Source organism: Anopheles moucheti, chromosome 3, assembly GCF_943734755.1.
Source record: "Anopheles moucheti chromosome 3, idAnoMoucSN_F20_07, whole genome shotgun sequence".
In the NCBI taxonomy this organism is placed as follows: Eukaryota; Metazoa; Arthropoda; class Insecta; order Diptera; family Culicidae; genus Anopheles; species Anopheles moucheti.
Genome location: NC_069141.1, coordinates 45,524,888 through 45,549,951, shown reverse-complemented (window position 1 = coordinate 45,549,951; position 25,064 = coordinate 45,524,888). Strand labels below are relative to the sequence as shown.

At 43.1% G+C, this 25,064-nt stretch overlaps 1 protein-coding gene across 1 annotated transcript in view; it reads right to left on the bottom strand.

The window, feature by feature from the left end:
- LOC128305850 (neurogenic locus protein delta) overlaps positions 1-21,201 on the bottom strand; it is a 28,411-nt gene extending 7,210 nt beyond the window's left edge. Inside the window, exons 1-2 of the mRNA XM_053043468.1 lie at positions 21,142-21,201; positions 7,371-7,676 (exon numbers count right to left, since the gene is read on the bottom strand). Coding sequence (XP_052899428.1) covers positions 7,371-7,676; positions 21,142-21,201 — 366 coding nt within the window. The remainder of the gene's footprint in view (positions 1-7,370; positions 7,677-21,141) is intronic.
- Between the last annotated feature and the right edge of the window lie 3,863 nt (positions 21,202-25,064).

Genomic DNA, 25,064 nt, shown 5'->3' with positions numbered 1-25,064 from the left:
ACCATTTAAAAAAGAAACAACAAAAAAGGGGTACAGTACCATGATTTTTTAAATAAAAACAATTGTTAATCCAAAACTTGCTTATGGGAAACGAAACGAAGTGTTTAACAATAATCACATATAAAAGTCGTTCACATTTTAGTCTCAAGCTTCCCTGTTCTGTTGACTCCTAGAAAACCCACGTTACGGGTATGTCGTGTAAACTGGCAACACACACCAAACAATACCCCCCAAACAATATGGAGCATTGCAAACAAGCTTACACTACTCTGCTACCACCGTGTAACACTGTTCAGCTATCCGGCTCTGTCCGGCTATTTTTGCTGAAGGTCGTATGAAAATTCGTTGGGTAAAGCTTTTTGCCAACATGTCACAACACATGGCTGCAGGTTTTGCGCCCTTCCCAATGCCTGGACAGAACGCTTGCTAGACTGCATCGTATGCTAATGGATTGAGGAGGTTTGACAAATTCCATGTGCCATATTTCGCAACTGCGCTCGCTGCTTTCATACGGGAGGAGCGATAAAACGGGTTATGCATAGAGTTCACTTGAGGCCGGTAGATTCTTAGTGAACCTGTACCCGGTTGGTGGGGTTAGTTGGTAAGATTTCTTTGACCCACCAATCGAAACCACATCAGGTGTACAAATTGCAATAAACCTGTTTAATCTCCTACCAACATTGCTCTGCTATTTAGTGATGATGTTCGAGTGATGGTCGTGCTAATCATTTTTCAGATTAGACAAAATTGTTCAAAACATATATACATTTTATCATGTACAATTCCAAAGAATTATGCTAAAAAATAGAAATTGAGAATAAATGAAGATATATATCGCATAGACGGTTTCGAAAAACAATATCCAACGTCACATTCCGCATCGAATGGCTACGAAAAAAAGAAAATCATTTCCCCAGTGGAACACATGCAGAACGGATTTTTACGGAACGGAACAAAATAGATAAAAAAAACGAGCACATGGATCCATTCTTTGTGTTATTTGTGTAGTATATTGGCAGGAAACGGGCAAGTTTTTATTTTTACACATTTGCTGTGACAAATCGACAAAGTGGAAAATAAATCGAAAAAATCGCTGCTGGCACATTCTTGCGTAGCATACCAGAATTTCCAGATGTCATGAAAGTGTTTGTGTGTGTGTGTGTGTGTGTGTCTGTGTGTTTCAACTTGCGGGAAAACATGTTTAAAAAAACATTTTAAGCATTATTTAAAAGCACATTATAATCAAAGTATATTTTTTTTGTAAAATTTAATCCAATGAACAATGTTCTGCCAGACGGCCCAGTAGTGTATTTGGTAGCGGCGCAGGTCCTACACGACAGGACCGGTCCAAAATCCCATCCGGACCGTTCCCCCATAGCAAAAACTGATTATCCGGCTACGTGGTTAAATCAAGTCTAGTACGCCAGTAATGGCAGACATGACCCTTAGTAGGTCGTTACGTCAAGTAGAAAAAAAAGAATGTTGTTTGTTTAATCAATTGTTATATTAGTTATAAATAATTGATTAATTAAATAATAACATTTAAAAAAATGTTTTAAAAACCTTGTTAAACAAAAAAAGAACCAAGTAATGTTTAAAAGCATTTGATTGCATCAAATATGGAACGTCGTCAGTAAGAGCAAAATTGTCCATACCCGAAATTATGTGAAATCATTTTAAATACCATACATCGTTTAACAGCTTCATTCGAATTGCTCCACCGCATGCACACGTAGCCATTTACCAATCCAGTTCTTCTTCATTATATGCGGTCATGGTCCAAATGGTCCAACAAATCCCAGGTGTCCTTTTACGTACCGTACCCATTATGTTCAATCTTTTCCATATCCCTTAAAACGTGTCCCCAGCACCTTCTACTATCCGGTGTAAATACAGCAGAGTTCCGCTAAATGCTTGCCTGCATGCTGTGGCGCGTGACAGCTGGCTGGGGGCTTGGTAAGTTACGAATAAAAAATATTCTACCGCTCGCCCAACAGACCCACTAGGCATTACCGAACTAACGAACAGCCAACAGGTGAGACGATATGCAAGTCCATGATAGTAGCGGACAGAACATTCGCAACAGTAATATTTCTGTGGTGACGGAAGATGGGAGACGATACTATGTTGAGCTGACGGGAAGTGAAACGAGCGAGAGAGAGAGAGGGAATTGGTAGTTTTTGGGACGATGTTCGTGAAAGGAAAGGAACGAAAAATGATGTATAAAAAACGTAAACCCCCGATGCGATGCGCTCCTCTGTGTGTATATTATGTACCTCAAACACGCGCGCACATACAAACACACACACACACAACACAAACATATATGTGCGGGTATAAAAATATACTTTTCCATCTGGCTCCATCCAAGACGGCCCCGACGACTATGGCACGCCACCACCGCCGCCACCGTCGGCCGGCTGGCAGCGGTCGGTTTGTGCTCAATTAGATTATGCTGGTTGGTTGGGTTGCCTTCGCCTCTGTCTGCCTGCTTGCGTGTGCCGCATACACCAACCAGCCTGCTGCTCTCTTGGATGGATGGTTACTTTGATGAACGATTCAGCGCTGTTTTAGTTCTTCTTTTCCTCGGATGGCTGGCTTGCCTCGATGGCTGGCTGATTTCTGCAATTCTTTGATTCTATCTCAACCTCCCAACTCACTCAGGCAAACAACAATTGGTGCTGCTGCTGCTGTTCACCTGCGGCGGGGCAGCATGGGATGCGCTGGTGAGCGGGATAGCAATGAGGGGAAGATTGAGGAGATTTATTGTTGTTACTGGTGTTGCTGTTTTCAATTACCATTTTAGCCCCCGAAGGTACCACACCATCGAATCAGCCCGTGTCGCTAACCATTTATCCCTACGAACCCAGGAATCCGATGGCAATATATGCCGACGGTGGCGACAGATGGATCGAAAGCGGCTTGTCGTCATCGTTGTCACTCCATCGAATGTGTGTCGCCATACAGTGCCGACGTTGCAGTCGCCTACTTGTTGGTGTCTTGTTTTGGTTGCGTTTTTTTTCAATATAGTTCGGTCTCCCCGTCCCCTTTTGCAATACTGTGGTGTGGCTGAATCTTAGACGGTTTACGGAGTACTTTTAGCCCATTCTTATGCTCCGGTTTGCACCTTGCACCTTGATCGATTTGCTCTTTCCAACCCAAGCACTACGCACCAGATTGATGCAGTCGCGCGCGCACACGCGCACTCGCACTCCTGTTTCTTCTTAACTGATTTTACAACAAAGATTGCATTACGCCAACGGAGCTGGCGCGCGCGATAGTGCTCCTGTCTTCATTTCCCATAGCGCATTGGCGTCGTTACTTTTTACAACAGAGCAAACTAATCACCTGAAGCTTGCTCCTCAACACAGTTACAGTTAAGGTGGTGAAAAGGATTACACTTTTTCTCTGCAAACCAATTATCGACAGAAGGCATTATCGAATTCTATCGCGTCGAAGAAAAGGTCTCCCTTGAATTCATTTGATTTGTATTCGTTTTTCTTTGCCATCTTTTCGTAAAGAATTTGCAAAGTGGATTTGGAAAGATCGAATGTCTCAGTTTCAGAGATAGACCGACTGCTTTAAAAAAACCATCCAACTCCATTTATCCTCTGAGTTCAAACTCAAATCCCGTGCTGCATCTAGTTCTCCAGACGAAGGACACATACATTCCGATCGAATTCCTCGGTTCACCGCAAGCGGTCTAAAAAAGAGAATGTCAACTAAGCGCAAACATCACGATTCAGGTTCATTGGAAAATTCGTTACGAATTACACTGATCTTAACCAACGCCGGGCCAATAGCGATGTATATTCTCGAAATGTTTTCCAAATCAAACTCATAACCAAAGGTTTGGCTTAGTGTTAAAGTGTAGCAAATTTTGTTTAAAAAATTGTCTTGAAGACGACTTTTTGCAATTTTTGGTTATAAACGCAAGTTGAAAAGAGTTCAAGTCACCTCCGTACGTGAATACCGAAAGGTAAGGGTGATGATAGTAAGACACCAAAGACGGCACCGTAAAAGCAGCTGCATCAAGCGTCTTGCCAACGTACCTTCAACAGTGCGCTTCTTCTTTTTGCCTCAACCGGAAAGCACAATTTGGTAACACCGTACTAACGAATGCTTTATGAGAAGATGCGGTGCTTCGCTGGCTATCATCGCTAACTGTAACAACAGTGCCAGCATTGTGCGTTTTGACTTGCATGAAATCACCCCATCGTATGTCGCGCGCACCACAGCAGACGATCATATAAACGTTGCCAAGGAAACGAATGATTCCACATACAGCAGCTTCTAACTTTACCAGTATTGGTGCAAACTTTCGTACATACCACCTCGGAGTTCAAACAAGTTCGTGTTGATCAACGAGTACTGTTGCTATACTGGTGCGAATATTTGTGGAACACTACACGATACGAATTGTAACTTTATCTAGCGTATTCGTTGATTTGAGTAGACAGCGTTGTTGACACTTTACATAAATTGAAAAATTTAATAAACATATTCCAATTTAATATCAAAATTTGTTTCGCTATCTCTTGGAAGCCAGCTGGTCTGCGAAGTTGTGGGAAAATTTAATCATTGGAATATTTAATTTCAAATTGCATAGTTACCATTGACCATCGTCGTGTGGGACCGAAAAACGGAATCATTTTAGTAGATTATTTGAGAGTAGTAACAAGATACTACAAGATTCTACAAATAAAATCGATTGCGCTAATAGCGTGAATAGACAAACACGCTTAGCTGGCTGACAGGCTGAATGCATTATATACCAATGAGGTCTGATGACACCTTTAACTAAATATGCGTTTTGACGCTTAAAATTCATTCATTGCCATTCCATCCTACATTCGTATTCCATCCATGCGACACCCATATTTCCTTCCTACTGCATCATAAAATGTTTAAAAGATTAGCAGTCCGCACGTCTATTAGTTAATGTCCAGGTTAGCTAAGGAAATTTTGAGAACGAGTTACGCGAATTCGAGATACAGGAATCGCAAAATTTTTAATTTTGCTGATGCTGCTTTTGCTGAACTGATACAGGAATCGCAGTTCGTTTAATTTTCAATTGAATTTTTTTTTGTCAAATTTCAAATTTTCCCAAAAATACGTTACATTTTAATATAATTTAACATCAGCTTTACTGTTTACATCAGTCTTTTAGTTAAAAAATTTGAATAAATCGTCGAAAGAAATGTGACATTATTAAATTTTAATGTGTTTTTATACCACACCTACACATACATCCACCAGTGTACATAACATGCACACGCCGTTTTCGACGATCAAAACTGACGGCAGCAGGCGCAAAATGTGCCGCACGAAACACCACCGCCTCAGTGTGTGCCTTCAGTTGTATCAGGAGCAATATACGTCACCCTACACTCTATATCGCCAAACATTTAGCAGCAGCCGCAGGCGCGCACCGCACGGATACGCTACGAACAACGCTACCAAAACCTGAACAGCAGATGTTCCCAACAAAGTGGAGAAAAGCAGACGTGCCCTTGCGTCCTGCTTTTAGTACCCCTGTGAGAGCAACCGAAACCAGACCAGACCAACCCGCCCCGTCTATACCGGCTAACACTATGCGCCCCGTGTCGGGTCTCGTTCGCTCTCCTTGTCAAAAAGGTTGTGCTTTTTTGGATTTGCTGCATAAAAAAAATATCTCTCGTTCGGTTTTGTCGTTTATTTTTCAGCATTTTTGTGCGTTTTCGTTACCACATGGCGCATTTTACCATCGACCTTCCGCCGTCTCGTACCATAATACCATAATGCTCCCCCCCACAGCCCACCCCCAAAACGGCTGTAAGGGACGGTTGGATGACTAGATAGCCGGGGCTTTATATACACGTCACTTATCTGCTGCTTGCACACCTCTGTCTCGCACAACGTGTCCGACCCCGATTCATCACTACGTTCTGGTTAATGCAGTTTGATATGCACCGCCATCGCTCATTTGCTAAATTGGTATAAATGTTTTTGCATTTGTTGAAATCACGCATTAAAAGTGCTATCCATGTTGAGCTTCTTCCATCTCCCTTTGTTACTCTAGTTTCAGTAGCATTATCGCTTACCTAAAGCCATGCCACCCCTTCTCATCGTCGTGCGCGGATGAGGTATTTAAAAAGCTTCGGCGTATTGCACCATGCCAGCCAGTGTCGGAGGCCGTCGCTGTGCTTTACTACTGCAATGCAAGCGAAGCAAACTAACATTGTGTACTCGATTTTCTTTCAAATAAATTTTCCCAGGCTTGGACAATAGCAGCAAAGGCCACAGTGATTTGGAATCAGTAGCCTGGGGATGCGTAGTGGTATTGTGAGGGACGACGGAATGTCATTGGATCCCAAAAAAAAATCCTTTCCCTTGCACACCTTTGTGATAATACTTCGGGTGCGGCTCAGTTGGTGAAACGCCCAAACCCGATCTATAATGCAAATACTACTACACCTTATATTTACGAGTGATGTGAAGTGCAACTGCAACTGTAACACTGTAACAACCTTGCTCTCAGCTATGCAGAACCTGCAATAGCCAATTCAGCAAACAAACATAAGCATGCACACATCTTTTTTCGACATTAAGAGCCATTTTGCTGTACATTGAATACAGATTAATAAAACGCTGTTTATCGACGTTATTATTATTCACGTTTTAACCAATTTTAGCGAATATTATTATACTAAAAGTATAATATTTTCGTGTTAGTCTTACCTATCGTAAGTTGTGTAAAAGATTTATAGTAATACGATACGAAATTATAATAACTGCACATCTAGGTTATCATCGGATAAATCACCACTGTGACACGATCATGCGATCATGACATACAACAGAATTATTTTTAACATTATTCCCCTCCTTGACTCGCATTACAAATAAACGGCTATGTATGCGAACCGTTAATAAATACATATGGTGAAACAGATTGAAGGTGCTTCGGGTCGGGAGAAAAAAAAAAATAAATAGCTAGGAAACAGCCGTAGCACACATCCGGTACGGTTTTTTTTTGTATTGGAGAGGAAGCAGCTGGCTGCGTTTCATCCTTACGTGTGTTGACCGGCAAGGGAAAAAAAACACGTACAGGTATAGTTTTACATTTTTTATCGTGATTCATGCGAGTTCCATTTTTTTTTTTCTCTCCCTTCCGTATCATGTTAACAATTGTTCCGAAATTGTATCAACAACAATAAAAAATTAAGGTAGAAAAGTTAAGGGCTTTTCTACAACAAACATGAAGTTTAAACAGTTTCTATCGTTAAATGTTAAACAAATTGGTTTTTAATGTAATTTTTAACACAACTTAACACAACTGTGAACACAACACGTGAATAAATAAAAGGGCACAAGGTGCATCTACTTACCGGCCAGCCGAAATCGAACGGAAATCGTAGCGGATTGGCGAAACCTTCCGTTGTGCCAGTGATCGCTGTAAAGTTCAGTGTCGTCCCTTCCAGCACGGGCGTTATGACGTCACCGAAGGTGCAGGGTGAGGTTGTATCGATCGTCGCCTGGTAATGCTTCAGGCAGGCTCGGAACCTTGTTTTGCAGGTTCCGATGCAACGACCGAGCGCATCCGCCTTCCCGGAGCAGCACCTTTCATTGTGGTCGATGCTTTTCTCGTTTTGAAAGTAGCGTAGCTCCAGCTCAAACAGTCCCGAACCGGCAACCTGCATTATGGTGAAGAAAGAAAAGGGGAAGACAAGGATATAATTAAAAGCCAAATTTTTAGCAGAAGCGTACTCATGCACGAGCATCAGCATCATGCAAACCGGGAGAGTGAATCATGTACGCGCACTCTTCAATTGCCGGTAGCAGTAAAAGGAGAGGAGCGTATGTAAAAATAAAAGGTCGTAATTTATGTTGGTAATTGTGCAGCCCGGTTGAGCTTCAACTCAGCAGCGCGCTGCCACGAGATGAACAGAACACCAGCAACAGTCGAAATGCCGCACATTAGCCTTCTTCCGATGCATGTGCACACGTTGCAATGGCATGAACACACGCTCCCGCTTCCAGCGGGAAATATAATGATGCGCAACAGAGCGCCACACCTTGAAGCCACGCGACCCAGTCGTCTCTACTGATTTGAGTATGTACCGTAAGCAAGAAATGCGGCGAAAGGGAGCAACTATGTACAGAAACCGGGGTTTCTAACATCGTCGTGTAGGTATACTCGAACGTTTGGTTCAGGGCGAGGTCCGTGGCGTATCACGGTTGGATAATAAAAGGTTTTTTGACTCAGCTTTTTTGAACACTGACTATGCCTTTATAGTATCTTGGAAGGGCAAGAAAAACCGAAGACGGAAAACACTTGCAAATGAGAGAAGTATTTATCCGAAGTTTTACTTAGCACATTTGAATATGGAAAAACTTTTACCCCTACAAACTCAAACTTTTCAAAAGACACAGGCGGGATTACGAAAATACGAATTTGAGACTTGGTGAATACAGCTCTTTTCAAAATTTCTAGAACCACCAAAGAACGTGGTATTGATGAACTTATTGATTTGAACGCATCTGTCTCTCTCTCGTTGGCCTGCTCATGATGGCCACACGTTGTCGTGGCAAGGCCCTGTTAACAATTATTCTCCAGGATGCTCGATCCCTGGCTGCAGCTTCACACCCGATGTAGGCTTCCGATCTTCGGAAGGTTTTGCTTCACCTGATTCAGTCAAGGAACTCGCTGTGCACTAGGGGTCGCCGCAGCCATCGTATCTTGCCGGCCTGCCCCACCATCATGGTATCCGTTGCTCAACATGCTCGTGGTTCCTACTTCTCTTCCAAACTCCATACTCGAATATGGACCTGCTTGTATAGTCCAGGACTCGTGTCCACAAAGGACCACCGGGCGAATCAAAGTGCGATATAACTCACATTTCGTGCGGTCTCGAAGTCTTCTGGATTTGAACGTATGTTATTTGGCAATTAACAACAATGATAACCAAGAGCATCACGGAAGAGCCATTCATAATAGAACGCATTAATTTAGGGATTTCAAACTTGTTTCCAATTTTGTTTTGCAATTTTATGGAGCTTGATGAAGAGACAAGAATGTTTCCACTTAAAACTAATATAACCGTCAGTTGAATAATCTTAATGTTTCTAATAAATGTTAGTAAGTTATCAATCAACGTTTGAAAAATCTTAGCGAACCTGTACTTTCGAAAACCACCGAATGAACACTTGAAGATAGAAGCATGGTCTCTAGCAGGGTTCTGCGCCACGTAGTACACGTCTGACAGTACATCACAGTCGGGTTAATTAAAAACGTGTGCATCACTTATTTTATGGCACACGCATTTAAACGTTTGGTATAATCCAACATAGTCCACCAAGTCCACTTATTTCCAACCATACCCAGCACAGCTCACATGGTTAAGAAAGTTACGAAAACAACGGTACCGCAGCTTACTCAAGATGGATCTCCCTGTGCAAATGAAATGCTATGCTGCCGTACAAATAGAAAGCAAAAGATGAGCCGACAAATTACGGCCATGATAGAGAAGGCATAAACACTTTAAAGTGAAGTTGTAATGATAAGAATCGAAATAAACTTCAGTGCTGCTTCATCGTACCCACGATGAGTATAAACACAAGTAATAAAACTACCAAATTAAAAGCAAAACTGAACCAAGTGGAAAAGATTTCGTGAAAAAAAAGGAAACTAAATAAAAGATCAACTTTGGTCTCTAACAAGAGGAGCTCGTAACAACCAACAAATCTCGGTCGCATGTGCGAACGAAGGCACCGAAATGAAAGAGAAAATTTTACGTCTTTTTAATGTTTCCAGTGGTTGGGAGTGTGTCTTCCTACCAAACGCTACGGTTGGTGCTTTGTTCGGTAAAGATCTTTAATCGGGGAAGAATGTGAACTAATTTCCACCATAACAAAATATTGTTAAAAAAACGTCACCGGTTTTTTTAAAACTCTATTATTTTGTGGGGTCATCGATATATTTCGCTCTTTGTATTCTGATAATTCATCACCATTTTGGTCCTAAAATGTTTTCCACCAAGTCCTTCATATGCTATGGACCAAGTTCTGCCCGGGTGTAGTAGGGGCCTGAGTATAGTTATGTTTTTATAAATTATCAGTTTTATTAACTATCGGCATCGAAGATCACTCACAATTTATCGACTAAGCTTGATGTGCATGCTTTGCGGAAGCCTCCTAGCGATAGAACCCGATAAGACTGGAAAAAAAACACTTGGGCTATTTAGCGACATTCTCTGGTTCGCTGATCTGCTTACATACCGATTTCTATTCATGGCCCTTTTGAAGGAGGAAAAACACCACATTTGCATGGAGCATGTGTTAAAGTAGATATCTGCCATCTTTATTCCTCCAATATTCACGAGCTTTACAACTTATTTCCACAAAACACACACACATTTCGGCCACACCATTACCACGTTTGATTATGATGAGCTTTACTTAGTTCATATCCGATTTGCACCACACGCGAACCTTTTGTTTTCATTAGAAAAGTTAGAATACATTGGTACGTCCAGTTATAGGATGAAATTTCCTCCAAGAGCTCCAAGAGTTTATACGCATGTTGCTAAGTAAACTTAAACCGTTAACTTTATGTCTATTCTTCTCGGAACTTTGCTACTTTAGTCCTCTATGCTATGAAACGACGAAATATAAATAATAATGATAATGTAGCATTATATTTTAAATCCAATTTGGAACAACACACAAATCTTAAAACATAATGTACGAAGAACAACATAATTTACGAACGATCAGCGATCGACGGCGATCAAAACCTGAAATTTATTGCCTGATTTCAGCAAACAGACAAATAAAACATAAACTCATCTTCGGCACACCCTCATACCACCACCCTCGTACCCTCATCGTTCTCTTAACGAATGGTTGTTTGTTTCCTTCTCGCCTGTGGTCTTGTGCATCGTTTACAAAAGGACACGGAAACGGTAGACCGGAAGCGACAGATTTCCCGTGCTCCGGCGTCGTGCGAACGGTTTCTCGATGTTGTTTTCCCTTCCATCCCGACAGTGGTTACCTGCAGGATCGTGAGTCCTAATAAAAACGTGCCTGCATCTGGCAGACAAACTAAATCACCATCGCAGCGGCAGCAACAGCAGCTTCACGGCAACATCCGCCATCCGGTGCAAAACAAGCAACCGGAAGTGAGCCAAAAAAAAAAAGAAAATAAGATGCAGCACTAAGCGAAGAAAATGCCAACGAAGATGAAACGGCAAACAACAGTTGGTGCGCGCCCGGCGTCCGTTGAATAAAGTGCTTGAATATAAAACCCTATTTTTTGTGTTGAGATTCACCAAAAAAGGATATTCAATACGCACGCTAAGCAGCACGTTCAGCGTTGGTTTTTGGTTTTTTGTAAGAAATGCTAGGCAGGCAACGTTATTTTTGATCGAAAGTTTTAAACGTCCTAATTAACCTGAAAGTTTAAAGCGTGGTGTGAGAAAAAAATACAATATTTTTCGACGGCAGTTTTTTGTACGATTGCAATGATTCGGGGACTAAAACCCAGCATGATTTCAGAAAGCACTACGTAAGCGCGTTACGTTGTTACCTATCGTTACCTGCCATCCATCCGAACCAGCGTGGTGTTTAGCGGTGATTCACACCATCGAAACGCCTTTTTCGCCCTACACCTTCTAATTTAGTTAATGTAGTCATTGTGTGTGCGCAATGATACCCTCCTCCGGATGTAAGCATTAACCAACAAATACTGCGATCAGGCAATGAAAAGGTAAAGAAAACAATATCTCATCATCAAGAACTCGGTGATCCTGATTTTCAATCTCTGGAATTCACATAAAGACGCTCTTTCTGCTGCACAACCACCGTCGCGCTCCCGTCCGGTCGGACACAGCGCCGACAAGGGAACGAAGATAATTTGGTTAGCCAAACACGATACGGGAGCGAGATAGAGATGGAACGGCGGGGATGGATGGTATCAAAAGATAGAACGATTGTTGCTTAGGTGGGAATGTATGTTTTTACTAAAGCCAGATTTTGTTGATAGGCCTCCACCTCCTGGCGGGTGGCGCGCGCACGAGAAACAATCCCTGCCAAGCGAGAGCAGTGAAAAACAGCCGCTCAACGAAATACCGGAATGGGTAAGGAATAAAATCTGACAAACGAATGATCAACCGAACGGTAAGAAAGGTTTGCTTCTTCAGTAGCCAAAGACTCATCTCCGGCGCTTCTCACAGCATCTCAACACAGCAGATCAGGAAGAAGCAGGGGGGGGGGGGGGGGGGGGGTTGGTGGTTATCGGGAGATTGGGATTGAAGGCGGGTTTTTTCCTCCTTTTTTCATGCCTTAATCATCTCTCACTAGAAGTGTAAACACACAAAAAAGAGATACAAGCAAGCAATAATACATCTACCACACGCGGGGTACCCACCACTAGGGGGAAGAAAACAAGAATGAAAAAAATTAACACTAACAGTTGATTTTTCTTGATCCACATCGTTCGCCCACCCAGCATAAATGATCACATGTTCTTCGCCTTCGTCTCATTTCTTTCTACCTATTCTCTCACATTCCACTCATCCTCCCACCCAAACCTCCCCCCCCCCCCTCTTTTGATCGCTGCGCGTCAATCTTTATTTTTTCTTTCTCCACGTCCGATCGTTGTCTGATGAGTTTACCGATCAAATTTACCGGTTCAACACAAGTCGGTTAACAAACCTCTTCATTTCAATAGGCGCATTAATGGCAATTCCATCAATAGTCCAAAACCATCACTCCGGTGTTCTCACTTCTATCCCTCTCCATACACACACCCTCCCTTCCGACCCACGAATATCCACCCCCCTTCGGGGGAAAGGAATGAGGGCGCGAAGCACCGACCGAAACTACCCCTGTCATCCTGCACACAAACGTACGACCGACTCCGAACCCCTACCCGCCCTTAAGACCCACTGAAAAAAGCTGTGCGAGGATCACTGCGCGTCTACTTAAGGGCTGGAACGGAGCAGAGAGGGTTAGTCATTCATTGGCGTGTTTTCATTTTATTTTAAATGCGATTGTGTACGCTTGTTTCACGGTTTTTGTTGTTGTTTTGTTAGTTTGTTGGATGGTAGCGGCAACAGGCAGATTTTCACAAGTTGCCCTCCAAACTTTCCCCACGTCGATTCCTTCATTTTTGTTAATCGAACTGCTCGCCGCTAAGAGCTAAATTGCGTGTATGCAGCATACAAAATCACTTCCCCGGCGCTCATTCGGTTTCGCTCTTGCACGTGGTGTTTATTTGCACGCATACATGCACACATTCTCTTCTCGCCCATGGTTTACACCTTTCCTTCTTGCCAGGGCCAACGCAACTGGAACTGGATAGATACCATCTTACTTAATACAATCAATTTTGTCGATCGCAATCAACGATCAGCTTAGCTTGGGCCATTCCACTTCTGCCACACATGCCACCGCCGTATCGACAGGATTGGGCACACTTAACACAGCTCTAAGTTATTGCATTACCATCGCCTCTGCCTCACGTCGCTACAGTCGAGAACACAACGAAACACTACCGACCTGCACACACATCCTGCGCAGGCTGCTGACCAAGGCACCGTTCTTGCACCGTCACCCGCAAGACACAGCTTTTCGCGCCTGAATCTTCCCTCCGCCATACACAAAGAAGAAAGGAGCCACAACAATCAACCAAAGTGTTGTACACATCCATCGCTCTACCATTAACAACCACTCAATGAAGAAAAAGGCTCGACTCTTATAAGGTGCCGGTTGGTTAAATTGTGACTGTGATTTTTTTTTTTCGCTCACTCGCTTTCAAGTGACCATCAATGCTTGATCAATTTCGTTCTATTAATCTGTACTTGAATAACTACCTATTCTCTACGATTTCCACACGCTACTGTTTCGTTGTGTATCTTCTTTTATGTTCTTTGCGGTTGTTGGATTTCCATCGGTCTGGATGTCTGGATTTTATTATTTGTGCCTGGATTTTGTTACCTTGCCAAGTCAAACTACTGAAAGCAATGAAAAAGTCCCATTTGATGAATTGGTTATGTTATGGGTTGTTATTTTTTTCAGATTGCATTTTGTATTTGTTTTTCGTTTAATGCCTTATGTAAATAATGCAGTTAATGAGAAATGCAAATTTTATGCACTTAAGTCGCGCATTTCTATAACTGCAAAGTGTTAAGCGAATTCTAAATTTTCGCAGTAAATATACAAACCGTTCTTCTATTCCCTTGTTCTGGTGCAACAACTTACTTCTACCAGATTAAAATATAATGTCAATAGCTTAATAAACTTATAAGGTAAGGGATAGACATTTCTTACTTTGGGAGAACGGTACAGATGCTAAGCGAGAGGCTAAAAGAAGGCTACATGACTGTTAAAAGGAGTCCTCTAAACCGCTCGCAGCAAGGCGCTCTGCTCCTAACTGGATCTGCTAATCCAATATCCCGGGCTGTATGATGGGCGCATCAACGCCCTTACTTCTTCTCAATTTGGGCCTACCACAACTCGTGGATGACCTTAACGAACTTCAAGGACTGGGTTGTCCGATGTCGTTCTAATGACATGACCAGCTCACCGGAGCCTGGCAAACTTATTCACATACAGGTCCAAAATTACTTCTGAGCATGCTCCTCTCGAACGGAGCTAAAAGGATTTTAATCATTTTTGTACAAAGTTCATGAGCGTGGACTGGAATAATATAAATGCTATATAGTATCAGCTCCGTACGTCGCGACAAGAGTTTTATAAATAGAGAAGTTTCCTCTCGCTGATTAGTGGCTTTTCAAAGACCTGTTTTCTGCGAACACTCTAGCGCGTATCTCAATATCGATGCTGATTAAGGTGCTAAACGTTGATCCAGGATAGATGAAATTTTGGACGATTTCAAAGTTGCGTTCACCAATCAGTACGTCACTCCTGCGAAATTAATTGTTCAATTTTATATTTGCCTTGTAAACCACCAGTCTGAGATTTTTCTCCACCAGTGCAATTCTCAGACAAATATCCACTACATAGGAGAACCGCAAATCATTTATGTGTATGGCATTGGATCTGGACTTACAGAGTCGCTTACCTTCGAGTCGCGTATGGCCCTCTCTAGCGCTATATTAAAGAGTAGTCAAGCTAGCCCATCTCCTTGGCGTAGACCCTTAGTGATAGCCAAGGGTCCTAAAAGTTTTCCACCCAATATCATCCCTAACGTGCGACGTTTATGTACAATACAATACAAGCTAAGCTAAGAGCATACTTATGATACGTTTCGAGCCCATATCGGTACTTCAAATGTAATCTTATTTTCAATAAACAAGTAGCACGGAGTAGAGTTGGGTTTGTTATGGAAGGCCTTTTCAACTTTTTGGCAGAGAAATATATTGTATTGATCAACAAGTTCTATTGCCGCTCAATATGGCATTTCGTTCAGTACACCCTCATCAAAAACAACTAATACTTTTGCAGGTTTCTATTCATGAACTAATGACTAATAATAAAATTAAACAAAACTTTTCTAACCGCGTGCCGTAAGGTGTTTTATACGAACGAATCGGATCGATCCAAGGACGTCCAAGCGAATACATATTATAAATGGCATCCGACAATTATAAGGCAGGTTTGCGGGTTTAGCAGCTAGCTAGGCACAACATAAGTTGTGGCCGTAGACGCTCTTCATTTCGAATCATCACCGTACCATACTTGCTGCACAAGTTAAACGGATACATTTAAACGATGATTCATTCCAGGCGGACGAGCGACAACGGAATCCGATCCGGTACGGCTGAAGAAGAACCGGTCTTACTTGGGGAGGGTCGCCTAGCGAATATTTGTGTGTTGGTTGGGAATTGAAAGCTCTCACAATCAATTTCCATACACAGAATCCTTTCGTGCCGCAGTTCCGCACCACCGAACCTAATTCGCCGGGCTGGCGCATTGAAGTGCACAACACCCTGCGCGCACAATTTCATTTCCCCCGTGCCACCCCACTATCCTACATTTAACCCGTTCACTGCTATCTGTCGGCCATTCTTCCCCCACCTTCAGTTTTCGTCTATTGCTTCCTTCATATGCAATATACCCTGGCCGACGACATCGACGAAGTGAAGGGACTGACTGGTGGAGACTGGTGTGTACCAGGCAAAATGAATAGATGGCAATAGAATATTAGAAATTCCATCACCACCAACACTTACTTTTTTAACTAACTCATTACCCACTCGGTGCGGGTGTGCGTGCCTGTGTGTACGTTTGTATATAAAAGCATTTATAGCTTTGATATTACATAGCATTTGTTTTAATGTCGTCATAAGCTTCTTCTTTCGCTCTCTTCGCTCATTCGCACGCCACCTGCCACCCATCGCCAACAACCGGGATTCCTCCCCCCTCCTCCCCTTCCCCCGCACTCCCACTCCACCGGTGGCACCACTTGCTCCACTCCCTCTCAACCTTCAGCGAGATTCTACAAAAATTCAACACTCGTTTGCGTTTTACCCGATCGCTCATTCGCTCGTCTTCTTTTGCCTTGCTGCGTTTTATCCATTCCTTCGTTGCAGGCGACCTGGAGTTGATGCTATTTTTATTATTGCCCTTGCTGCCGCTGCTGCTGCTGCTGCTGCTGCTATTCTCGATGGCTTTTGCCGGTTTATTCGTTCATTCGCTCGCTCATCCGCTCGTTCGAACCGTGGGAAACAATTCATCCGTTTCATGCGCCTCCCACCTTCTTCCATTTCCCTGCATGACTCTTTGCACATCTACAGCTACACGACCTGACCACCTCCTCGCTCTCGTTCCTTCTGCCTCCCACTCCTTTCATCCACACCACACACTTCCTTCATTCAAGCGCTCCACACACACTATCGCGCGCACCAACACGATCGTTCGACTCACTCCTTCACCTGGCGGCGCATGGCTCTCTGCTTCATCGTCGTCGTCGTCTTCGCCTACTTCCACAGGCCATGGTCTACCTGTGTACGGACGAAAACACGCGCGCTTGCTTTTTCCACACTCAAAAACCAATACGTCGCGTTTTCCGCGCCCATCTTTCCCATTTGCTTATTCCAGCGATTTTTTGCCCGCTTCGTTCATCTGGCCAAGATCGCGTGCGATCACGTGTGCATCTTCATGCCGTGGTCTTTCGGGCTTGCACGGGCAGATTATTCTTCCAAACCAAACCTCTGTGGTAGTGTGGTGCACCATGCGGTCGCTAAAGATCGGTTCTTATGGTTCCCTTTTAATTTTCGTTTGCTGTTGTTTTTTTTCTTTCGCTTCCTTCTTGCACGGAGCCTTTCTTTCTTTTTTGACCGTTTAGTGTTACCGTCTCCTTCATTCGCATCTCTTTTGCACACTGAAACTCCGATCAACGACTGATTACTTCTCTACGATCCGACCCCAACCAAACACGCACACATTAACTATCATGGCAGGCCATGCCTGCTATAAGCGTACATCTTTCTTTTGACAGCCAAATACATCATGGTCATCTTCGATTGAGCGCAGGAAGCTCCACCAGGGGGGGCAACGGAGAATCAGAAAGTTAAGATACTCCGATCGGTTTGGGTGTTTTTTTGTGCTTGTTGATGTCAGCTTATGTTTGTGTGCGTTGCCATTCTTGTTTGCTTACATACTTTCTATGTTCGCTGTATCATTTTTGCACATGACACACTGTACAAAACACACTCACAAACCTACACGGCATAGCATTCCCTTGCTTCGCTACCTGGTTGAACAAGAGCTGGCATCACTCGCTGCATCGATCCGGTGAGATGCTCCAGGTGCAGCAAGAGTAATACATCAGTGCCGAAATATAAAAAAGCTCGCACACCGAATAATGAAAGAATGGGAATCTCCAAAAAAAAAGCAGACAACAGAAAGGAGACGAAAATAACGAAACAAGAAAAAAAAATATCCAATTCTGTTTGCCGCTGTTGCTGCTCAAGATTTTCCCATCCATTAAAAGTTCAACGGGGTGTACATGGGATGCAACAAAGGAAGCATGAGAGGATTTTTAAAGCGTGTACCGAAGAGCTGATGGTGAGTAATACAAACAAAAGAAAGAACCAACAACAGCAACAAAAAGAGCTACACTTTCAGTCAGGCAGATTCGCAATCACGTTGCCATAGGTTCGATGGTTTGACACTACGGCCCCAACGATTGTTCTAAGTAAATGCCTCCCCGATTGGGGCTCAAAACAAATATCTTGTTCGTTCCGAACATCTGACAGCTTTTCTTGAATTATTTCCACTATATTCCTTGAACCACAGAGCGCATTCCACGCATTTGCCCACCATCAACAAAAACTACAACACGAAAAGCAGCAATAAGAATGTTTTTGCTTGCTGCTTTTGAAACATATCGTAGCTTCGAAATGCTTCCCCGGTTGAGCAGACCATTTTCAGAAACATTCCTCTCGCCTCGACATACAGTGATCCAACGATTCTTGATCTAAGTGGTGGTTTCGGGCAGGTACTTTAGCTACTTTATGTAAAATTACTTTCCATTAGTATCACAATGGGAGACAATTTTTAAGTTGTTCCCACTGTATCTTTTGGTGGTTCTTTCTTCGTACAATCTTCCATTTCCTGCGATATGAATTCGACCACTTTTGGAGATGGTACACCGTGCCAAAGGATGTGATATTTAATTTGTCTCCAGTAGCCATTGCAATTCATAGAAGACGAATAATAAGACCGATTGCAAGTCGTTTTCTTCAGGTTTTGTGTGTAATTAAAGAAAACTGTATGGCTACGAAGTTTAACCGTTTAACCTAAGTAACAGACAGGCAGCATATGATGAAATCTTCTAAGCTATGAAGAAACTTAATTGCCTAGCCGCTGTTACGACGAGATCTGTACGATGAACGCACTATTGTAACGGTCAATCGAATCTCATCTGACATCAATGTCAAACTCAGTACCGGGCATTCTCAGTACCTGTGCCTTCAGTATCAATTCTGAACAGTGTCCCAGCAACATCTGTAGCATTATATTCAACACTTAAGGATGTTCAAACCATGGCCCTACTGAGCATCTGTTGAGTTTGAAGATTTGGTTTTTCGTTTCTAACACAAACCTTTCGTCGTATTTCAATACGAATCCGAGAAAATAACAGCATCCCTTTTCCAGATTTCCGAGACATTCGAAACATTGAAGAACAGCTTAAGAAAAGGAAAATGAAACAATCGAACCATCTACCCTGCTAGGGACTGCCAACCATTCCCTAGTGCAGGTAGATGACAGGACTTTCCTAGCGAATTCCGTTTAGCAACGAAGGATAATGGAAGATGCACTAATACTGATCATTTATACAGATGCCGAGCTTTTTGCCTTAAAGAGAAGTAAAATTTCGATGCACAGAAGCAAACATATCAAATAACTTCAAAACCTTCTTCTGATTCAGACCTTAGAATGTTTTGACCTGCTATTTCTAATTTTTTCTTACATTTTCTACCCATAACTAAGGTCAGTTCAGTCAGCCTACGGACAAACGATTAAAACGAAATTTGGTACCGGAGGATCAAGGATCAAGGAAATTCAAAGAATGACACACCCATGCTCTTGGTTAGAAAGTAACAAAATGTATGTAATCTACAGCCTTGCACTCTAACTAGGACCTGGCCAGTGAAATCATGAAAACAATCAACATGCGTGTTGAACATATTCAACTAGTGTTGCCAACATTCATATCCACGTGCGAAATATCTTGCTGTTGCCGCCGTATGCTCTGCTTGCATGAATGCCTGTTGCATGTATAGACAGGCCCACGATATACTGTTCGATTAGCAGATGTTTTCACCCTCGTAAATTAGCAAAAGGGACTAGGCAGAACATGTTGGGAATGTGTTTCTTCTGAAGTATAAAATTACACACAACTCGTACTGATTCAAGCATAAAATATATTTAAAAAATACGGGCTAGTTGGGTGAATTTTCAACAAAAAGTAGTCAAAAGAAAGATCATAAAAAAAGTTAAGTTTTATATTTTACAATACATTTTAAATGAATTGTTCGTGATGTTAGTTGGTGCTGTTCTACATGGTGAAAAACGCACGCTTACGTTGGTTGTGAACAATATGTCAATTGTTTTACATAGTAAAAAATCAGTTTTTAAGCGCCAGCAGGCGACTGATGTACCTTGTACACAACACAACAAAAAAAGCACAACCGACGAGGAGAAATCCCGCTGGCAAGCATCATGCGTCTCGTTGTGTGAGTGTGTATGGCATTTGGTACCGTACGCACATACACAACCGTATGCCGGCTCGGCTTGTTTTTCCCAATCGGACGCACACATCTTTGGCGGACGACAGTTGTGTTACCCATACCATTTCGACCCAACAGCCAGGTGGCATCGTTTCAACTCTCTAGCGAGGTGAATGCTGACATACTAAAAGTACACCTTTTCCAACAAGAGGTGAGGACGAATGCAAGGGAAAAGGCACAAAAAACGCGATGGAAAGGAAACATAAAAACGCGTATAAATACATTTGTGAATGATGATGCAAAAGGGTGAACTAACAACAGCAGAAGAAGAAGGTAACAAAACTGCACCTTTCGCATGGTACTTGGTAGCGTTTTTGGGAAAAACGAATAATGAGCAAAAAAAAACCCCACCGAAAAGAGAAGCAGGAGCGGGTATCAAAAGAGAAATGGCAAAGAGTGCTTTCCTTAGTACGTGAAAATTAAAGGTAGATCATTTTGGGGCGAATTTAAGTGTGCCCCGTCGTCCGTTCAACACTGTTGATGGATGCACATAGCGTGAATCGTGCATTTCCTTCGCAGCATTACAATTCTCTTTTCTTTTCTCACTTCAGTTCCCTTCTTTCCGACGACAGCGAGACACAGAAAGGGAGAGAGAGAGACAGGGATATTCTTCTGCGTTTATGTGGTTCTTCTGCCATATTCGACCATGTTGCTTTTATTTCCTCTACCTTTCTGGAAGTAATCGACCAATCGTTCAATCCTTGTTATTTTCCATTTTTCTTCCATTTTATTTCCCAAACCAGGCCCGACTACCCTAACCCCTTAACCAGGCCGATCCTTAGACGCGCGCGGCAGGCTATTTAGGCGACTCAAAGATTGGCAATGAAAACTTAAAACGACATGGTTGGTGCAGTAGCCATGGAGGAAAACAATATCTTCTCACAATTAGCAAACTTACCTCGAGCAGCAGGAATTGTGACGATACATAGATGCAGGCTAAGATGTAAATCCAATTCATTGTATGTGCCTTTAACGTAAAGCCACGGCGTGAGCGCGAGCTTTGACGGGGATCGTTGGGAATGCGAATTAAATTCCAAAAAGGTGGCCGAAAACGTTAAGGAACTAACCGGCGGCAGAAAGTAAAAATGAAAATACACAAAACTCAACGGACGGAAAAAATGCGAGCAATGGATCGCCTTTCCGTTTTCCCCCGCCCTTCGTCACTTGTGCCACCGCCAAAGACCACTTCGGGCCCTTACTTCCTTTCCCCGCTCCGATCCAATAGGAGTCGTCTCTCGGCGGGAGGATCGATTGCCGTTGCGCGCTGCGTTCCACTGCGGGTCACCCTCTTCACCTTTCTCCTTTCCTTTCCACACACACACACACGACACTCTTCACTCACTTACGCACACTCACTTTGCAGCTCTCTACAACTGCTGCTGTTGCTGTTGCTCGTGCTTCTCCATACTGCACGCGCATAAAAAACAGCCAAGAGAAACAGAAAAAAAAATCAACGAACACGTTTTAAGCAGTAGCGCCGTTTTTTTCCCCCTTTGGCTTGTTTCGCTTTGGCTCTAAGCGGTTCTCCCGTAGCACTCGTCGGGGTTTCCTTTCCGTTTGCGCCTACTTTACTATTTCGCTTTAAACAACAAAATACAATGCCGCGCGCGCACTTTAGTGAATTTCACCCAAAAATTTTCACACGAACATCTTCATTACACATCGTGGCGTAGGAGGAAAAAGAGAACACCTCGCCGCGTAACACAACGGATGCTTTTTCTCAACACGCGGGGCACACGGAGACCGGGAGCGTGTGTGGCGTGCGGCGCTACGGAAAGCAGTTATCCAGTTTACCGCTAGGCCTGGTTAAAGGACCACTGAAAACGCTACCACCGAAATTGGCCACGAGCGATTGCAGTAAAATGGGGAAATTGGTGGCCTCCCCTTTTCCCGATGGGACGTCGGTTAAAGCATTGACTCTCTAACGATGACGGTTATTGTGATGCACACACGCATATGCACTTTCAAATTGCACCGGGCTGAATACGAAAACCACGTTGTTTTCATTGACGACCCTTCACTTTCTCGCTTCACTTCCCAGTAACAAGCACCACGCACACAACTCGTTAATAATGGCCGCACTGATCATCCAAATTTACCGTTTTTCGTTACCTTTTTACACGTTACTTTTTGTGAGGTTTGGATTTCTGCGCTTATAACACACTATAATTCGCCGAGATGCAAGATTCGTGTGCGTAACGCAGCTATACGGTAAGAGCGGTATACATTAGGCAACTAACAGACGCGCACACTTTGATGAAAATATTCACCAATGCATTGCCGGCAGAGTTTAATGATGATTGGAAGCGTAACCATACACACGGCACCGCGGGAACACACTGCACGAATCGAAGTCAGTAAGGAATTCACTACAGCATTACTAACTCCGTAACTGAAGATGAGATAGTGTTAGCTTGCACATCCTTGAATTTCACGCAAACGCGAAAGAAACGCAACGCAGTTTGAACACTTCAGGTGCACGGTGTGACAGCGTTATGCACAGTCGTTTCCATCCTTGTCTGAAGCTTTGCCGTGCAGCTGGAAAACAGGAAACAACATTTGTCTACGCTAACGAATCACTTGCGGCACTAGCTGTCTAAAAAACATTTCGGCCTGCAGCTGCTACCACACGCGGTACGGATGGATCTCGATTCGTGCGCGATCGCTCGTAGCGGTACAGGTGAAGTAATTTAAACATGACGAGCGCAGCGTCTACAGACCGGCAGAACATACTCCGACTCGCTCGCGCTTACGCACTGGCGACAGCTGAACCTACGTTGAAACAGGACAACGAATCCACCGCCATACATGACCAGTAAAATAACATTTCTTTTTAGGGTGCTCATTTCCGACCAAGTATCTAACCGTAGAAGACAGCAGTTCACGTTTTTATATGTACCGAATATTAAGCCCAAGGTAATATGGGTTGGATTTGTAGACATTTTCTTCATATATTGCGATCGAATAGCTGTTTGATTTCTGCAAAATGTCCGAAATGCGCCGCCATATTAGCCCATAGTTGTGAGCTCACTTTCAGCGAGAGGAACGCAACAATACCGACAGAGACGCATATAGGGCCCGCGTTCGCCGAAGCTTGACATTTGCTTAACGAAACTAACGTCAGTTTGTTTTGAACGAAACAAGCCTGGCTGGGTTTAGCAGGAGAATCCAGTGCTGAAGAGTTGAAAATTTTTAAAAACGCGGCAAGCAAGTGAAGTGCAGTGGGTCGAACTGTTTCTTTCAATTGATTAATTTAATGTACGTTTTTTCGATATATGAGTAATTCAAGTAGAACTGTTTATCATTTGTTAAGTTAATCAGTTCGCTAAACAAACATTAGACCTGTATCGCTTGTAAAAATCTTTGTAAACAATAGGCCATTTTGTGTGCTGCACAACAGGCTGCTGTGTTGTGGGTGTGCTATTCTGAAGGCAAACATGTCAACTTTTCATCTTCAGCGGAAAACAACTTGCATCAGTGGATCACCCTTTTTTGTGTCTCAATTGTGCAAAGTATGAAAATATTTCCGCGGTAAGTAAACATGTACGTCAATCGGCATTTAGTACAATCTATTTAGCACACCCCTCCTTAGCCGCTCCGCAAACTATGAGGAATAGTAGAATCCATCCACAATAACGCGTGAAGTTAGATTCCTGTGAACCGAGGCAATACTTCGGTAAGCAGGAAGAAGTAGTACAGATTTCACAACTGTTTGTTTTTTTTTTCAACAATTTAATGATAACTAGCTGGCCCAGGTGTTGCTACGTGCGTGCATTTACTGTTCTTACAAGTCTTGTCCAGTCACGGGTTCACCGGTAAGTGGCTTCTATATGCCCCAAGTTTTGAAATGTACAATGTTGTAAATATGTATTACAATCGATGCATTGTGAACTCCACAGAGTTGTTTTGCTTTCTTACTTGTTCGGCGTTATAACCGTATCGTGGTATTGGTCTGCTGCAAGAGTCTTCTAAACCGCTCGAGTGCCATCGTCTGCCAATCCTTAACTGTGGACTTTCTCGCAGATTCATCAACGCCATCACTCCGTCTTAATTTGGGCCTACCACGCCTTCTCTGTCCATGTGGACGACATAAAGGGACTTACGAGTTAGGTCGTCCGATATCATTCTCATGAAATGACCAGCCCACCAGAGCCTGGCGAGTCTAATCGGCTATACGACTGAGTTCATCGTAAGGTTCGTAGAGGTCGTCATTGCAGCGGCTCCTCCATTGTCCTTCCACACATTCCACACACAAAAATCCTTCTGAACATATTCCTCTTAAGAGGGTTAAGAGGGTTTCGTCAGTTTTGGACAAAATCCTTGTCTAAGATGCGTATATGAGTACTTGAAATCTATAAGTTCTATATAATCCAAGCTTGTTCGTCGCGACAGGTGTTTTGAGTGGACAGTTTGTCCTCAGACTGTAGAATGACAAGTTGGCTGCCAGCACCCTAGCGTGTATTCTAACATTAATGTATTTGTCGGTGCTAACTTTTGTCCCACGATAGGTAAAATTTTGGGACGACTTCGAAAGTGCGCTCACCTATTTGTACGTCACCTTTGCGTAATTTAGGATTTGTGGAAACCCGAGGATTTCCGCCGCCTGTTCAATCCTGTGGTAAGCATCCGCTAAGTAAGAGAGCCGTAAACCAATGATATCTATTTCATCCGCGTATGGCAAGATCTGTATTGATTCATAGAAGATGGTCCCCGAAATTTACTCCCTTAAGTCGTGGATGGCAACTTTTTAGAGCTAGGTTTAAGAGTACACAAGCTAGCCCATCTCTTTGGCGCATCTTCTGACATTTGACGTTGGTCATT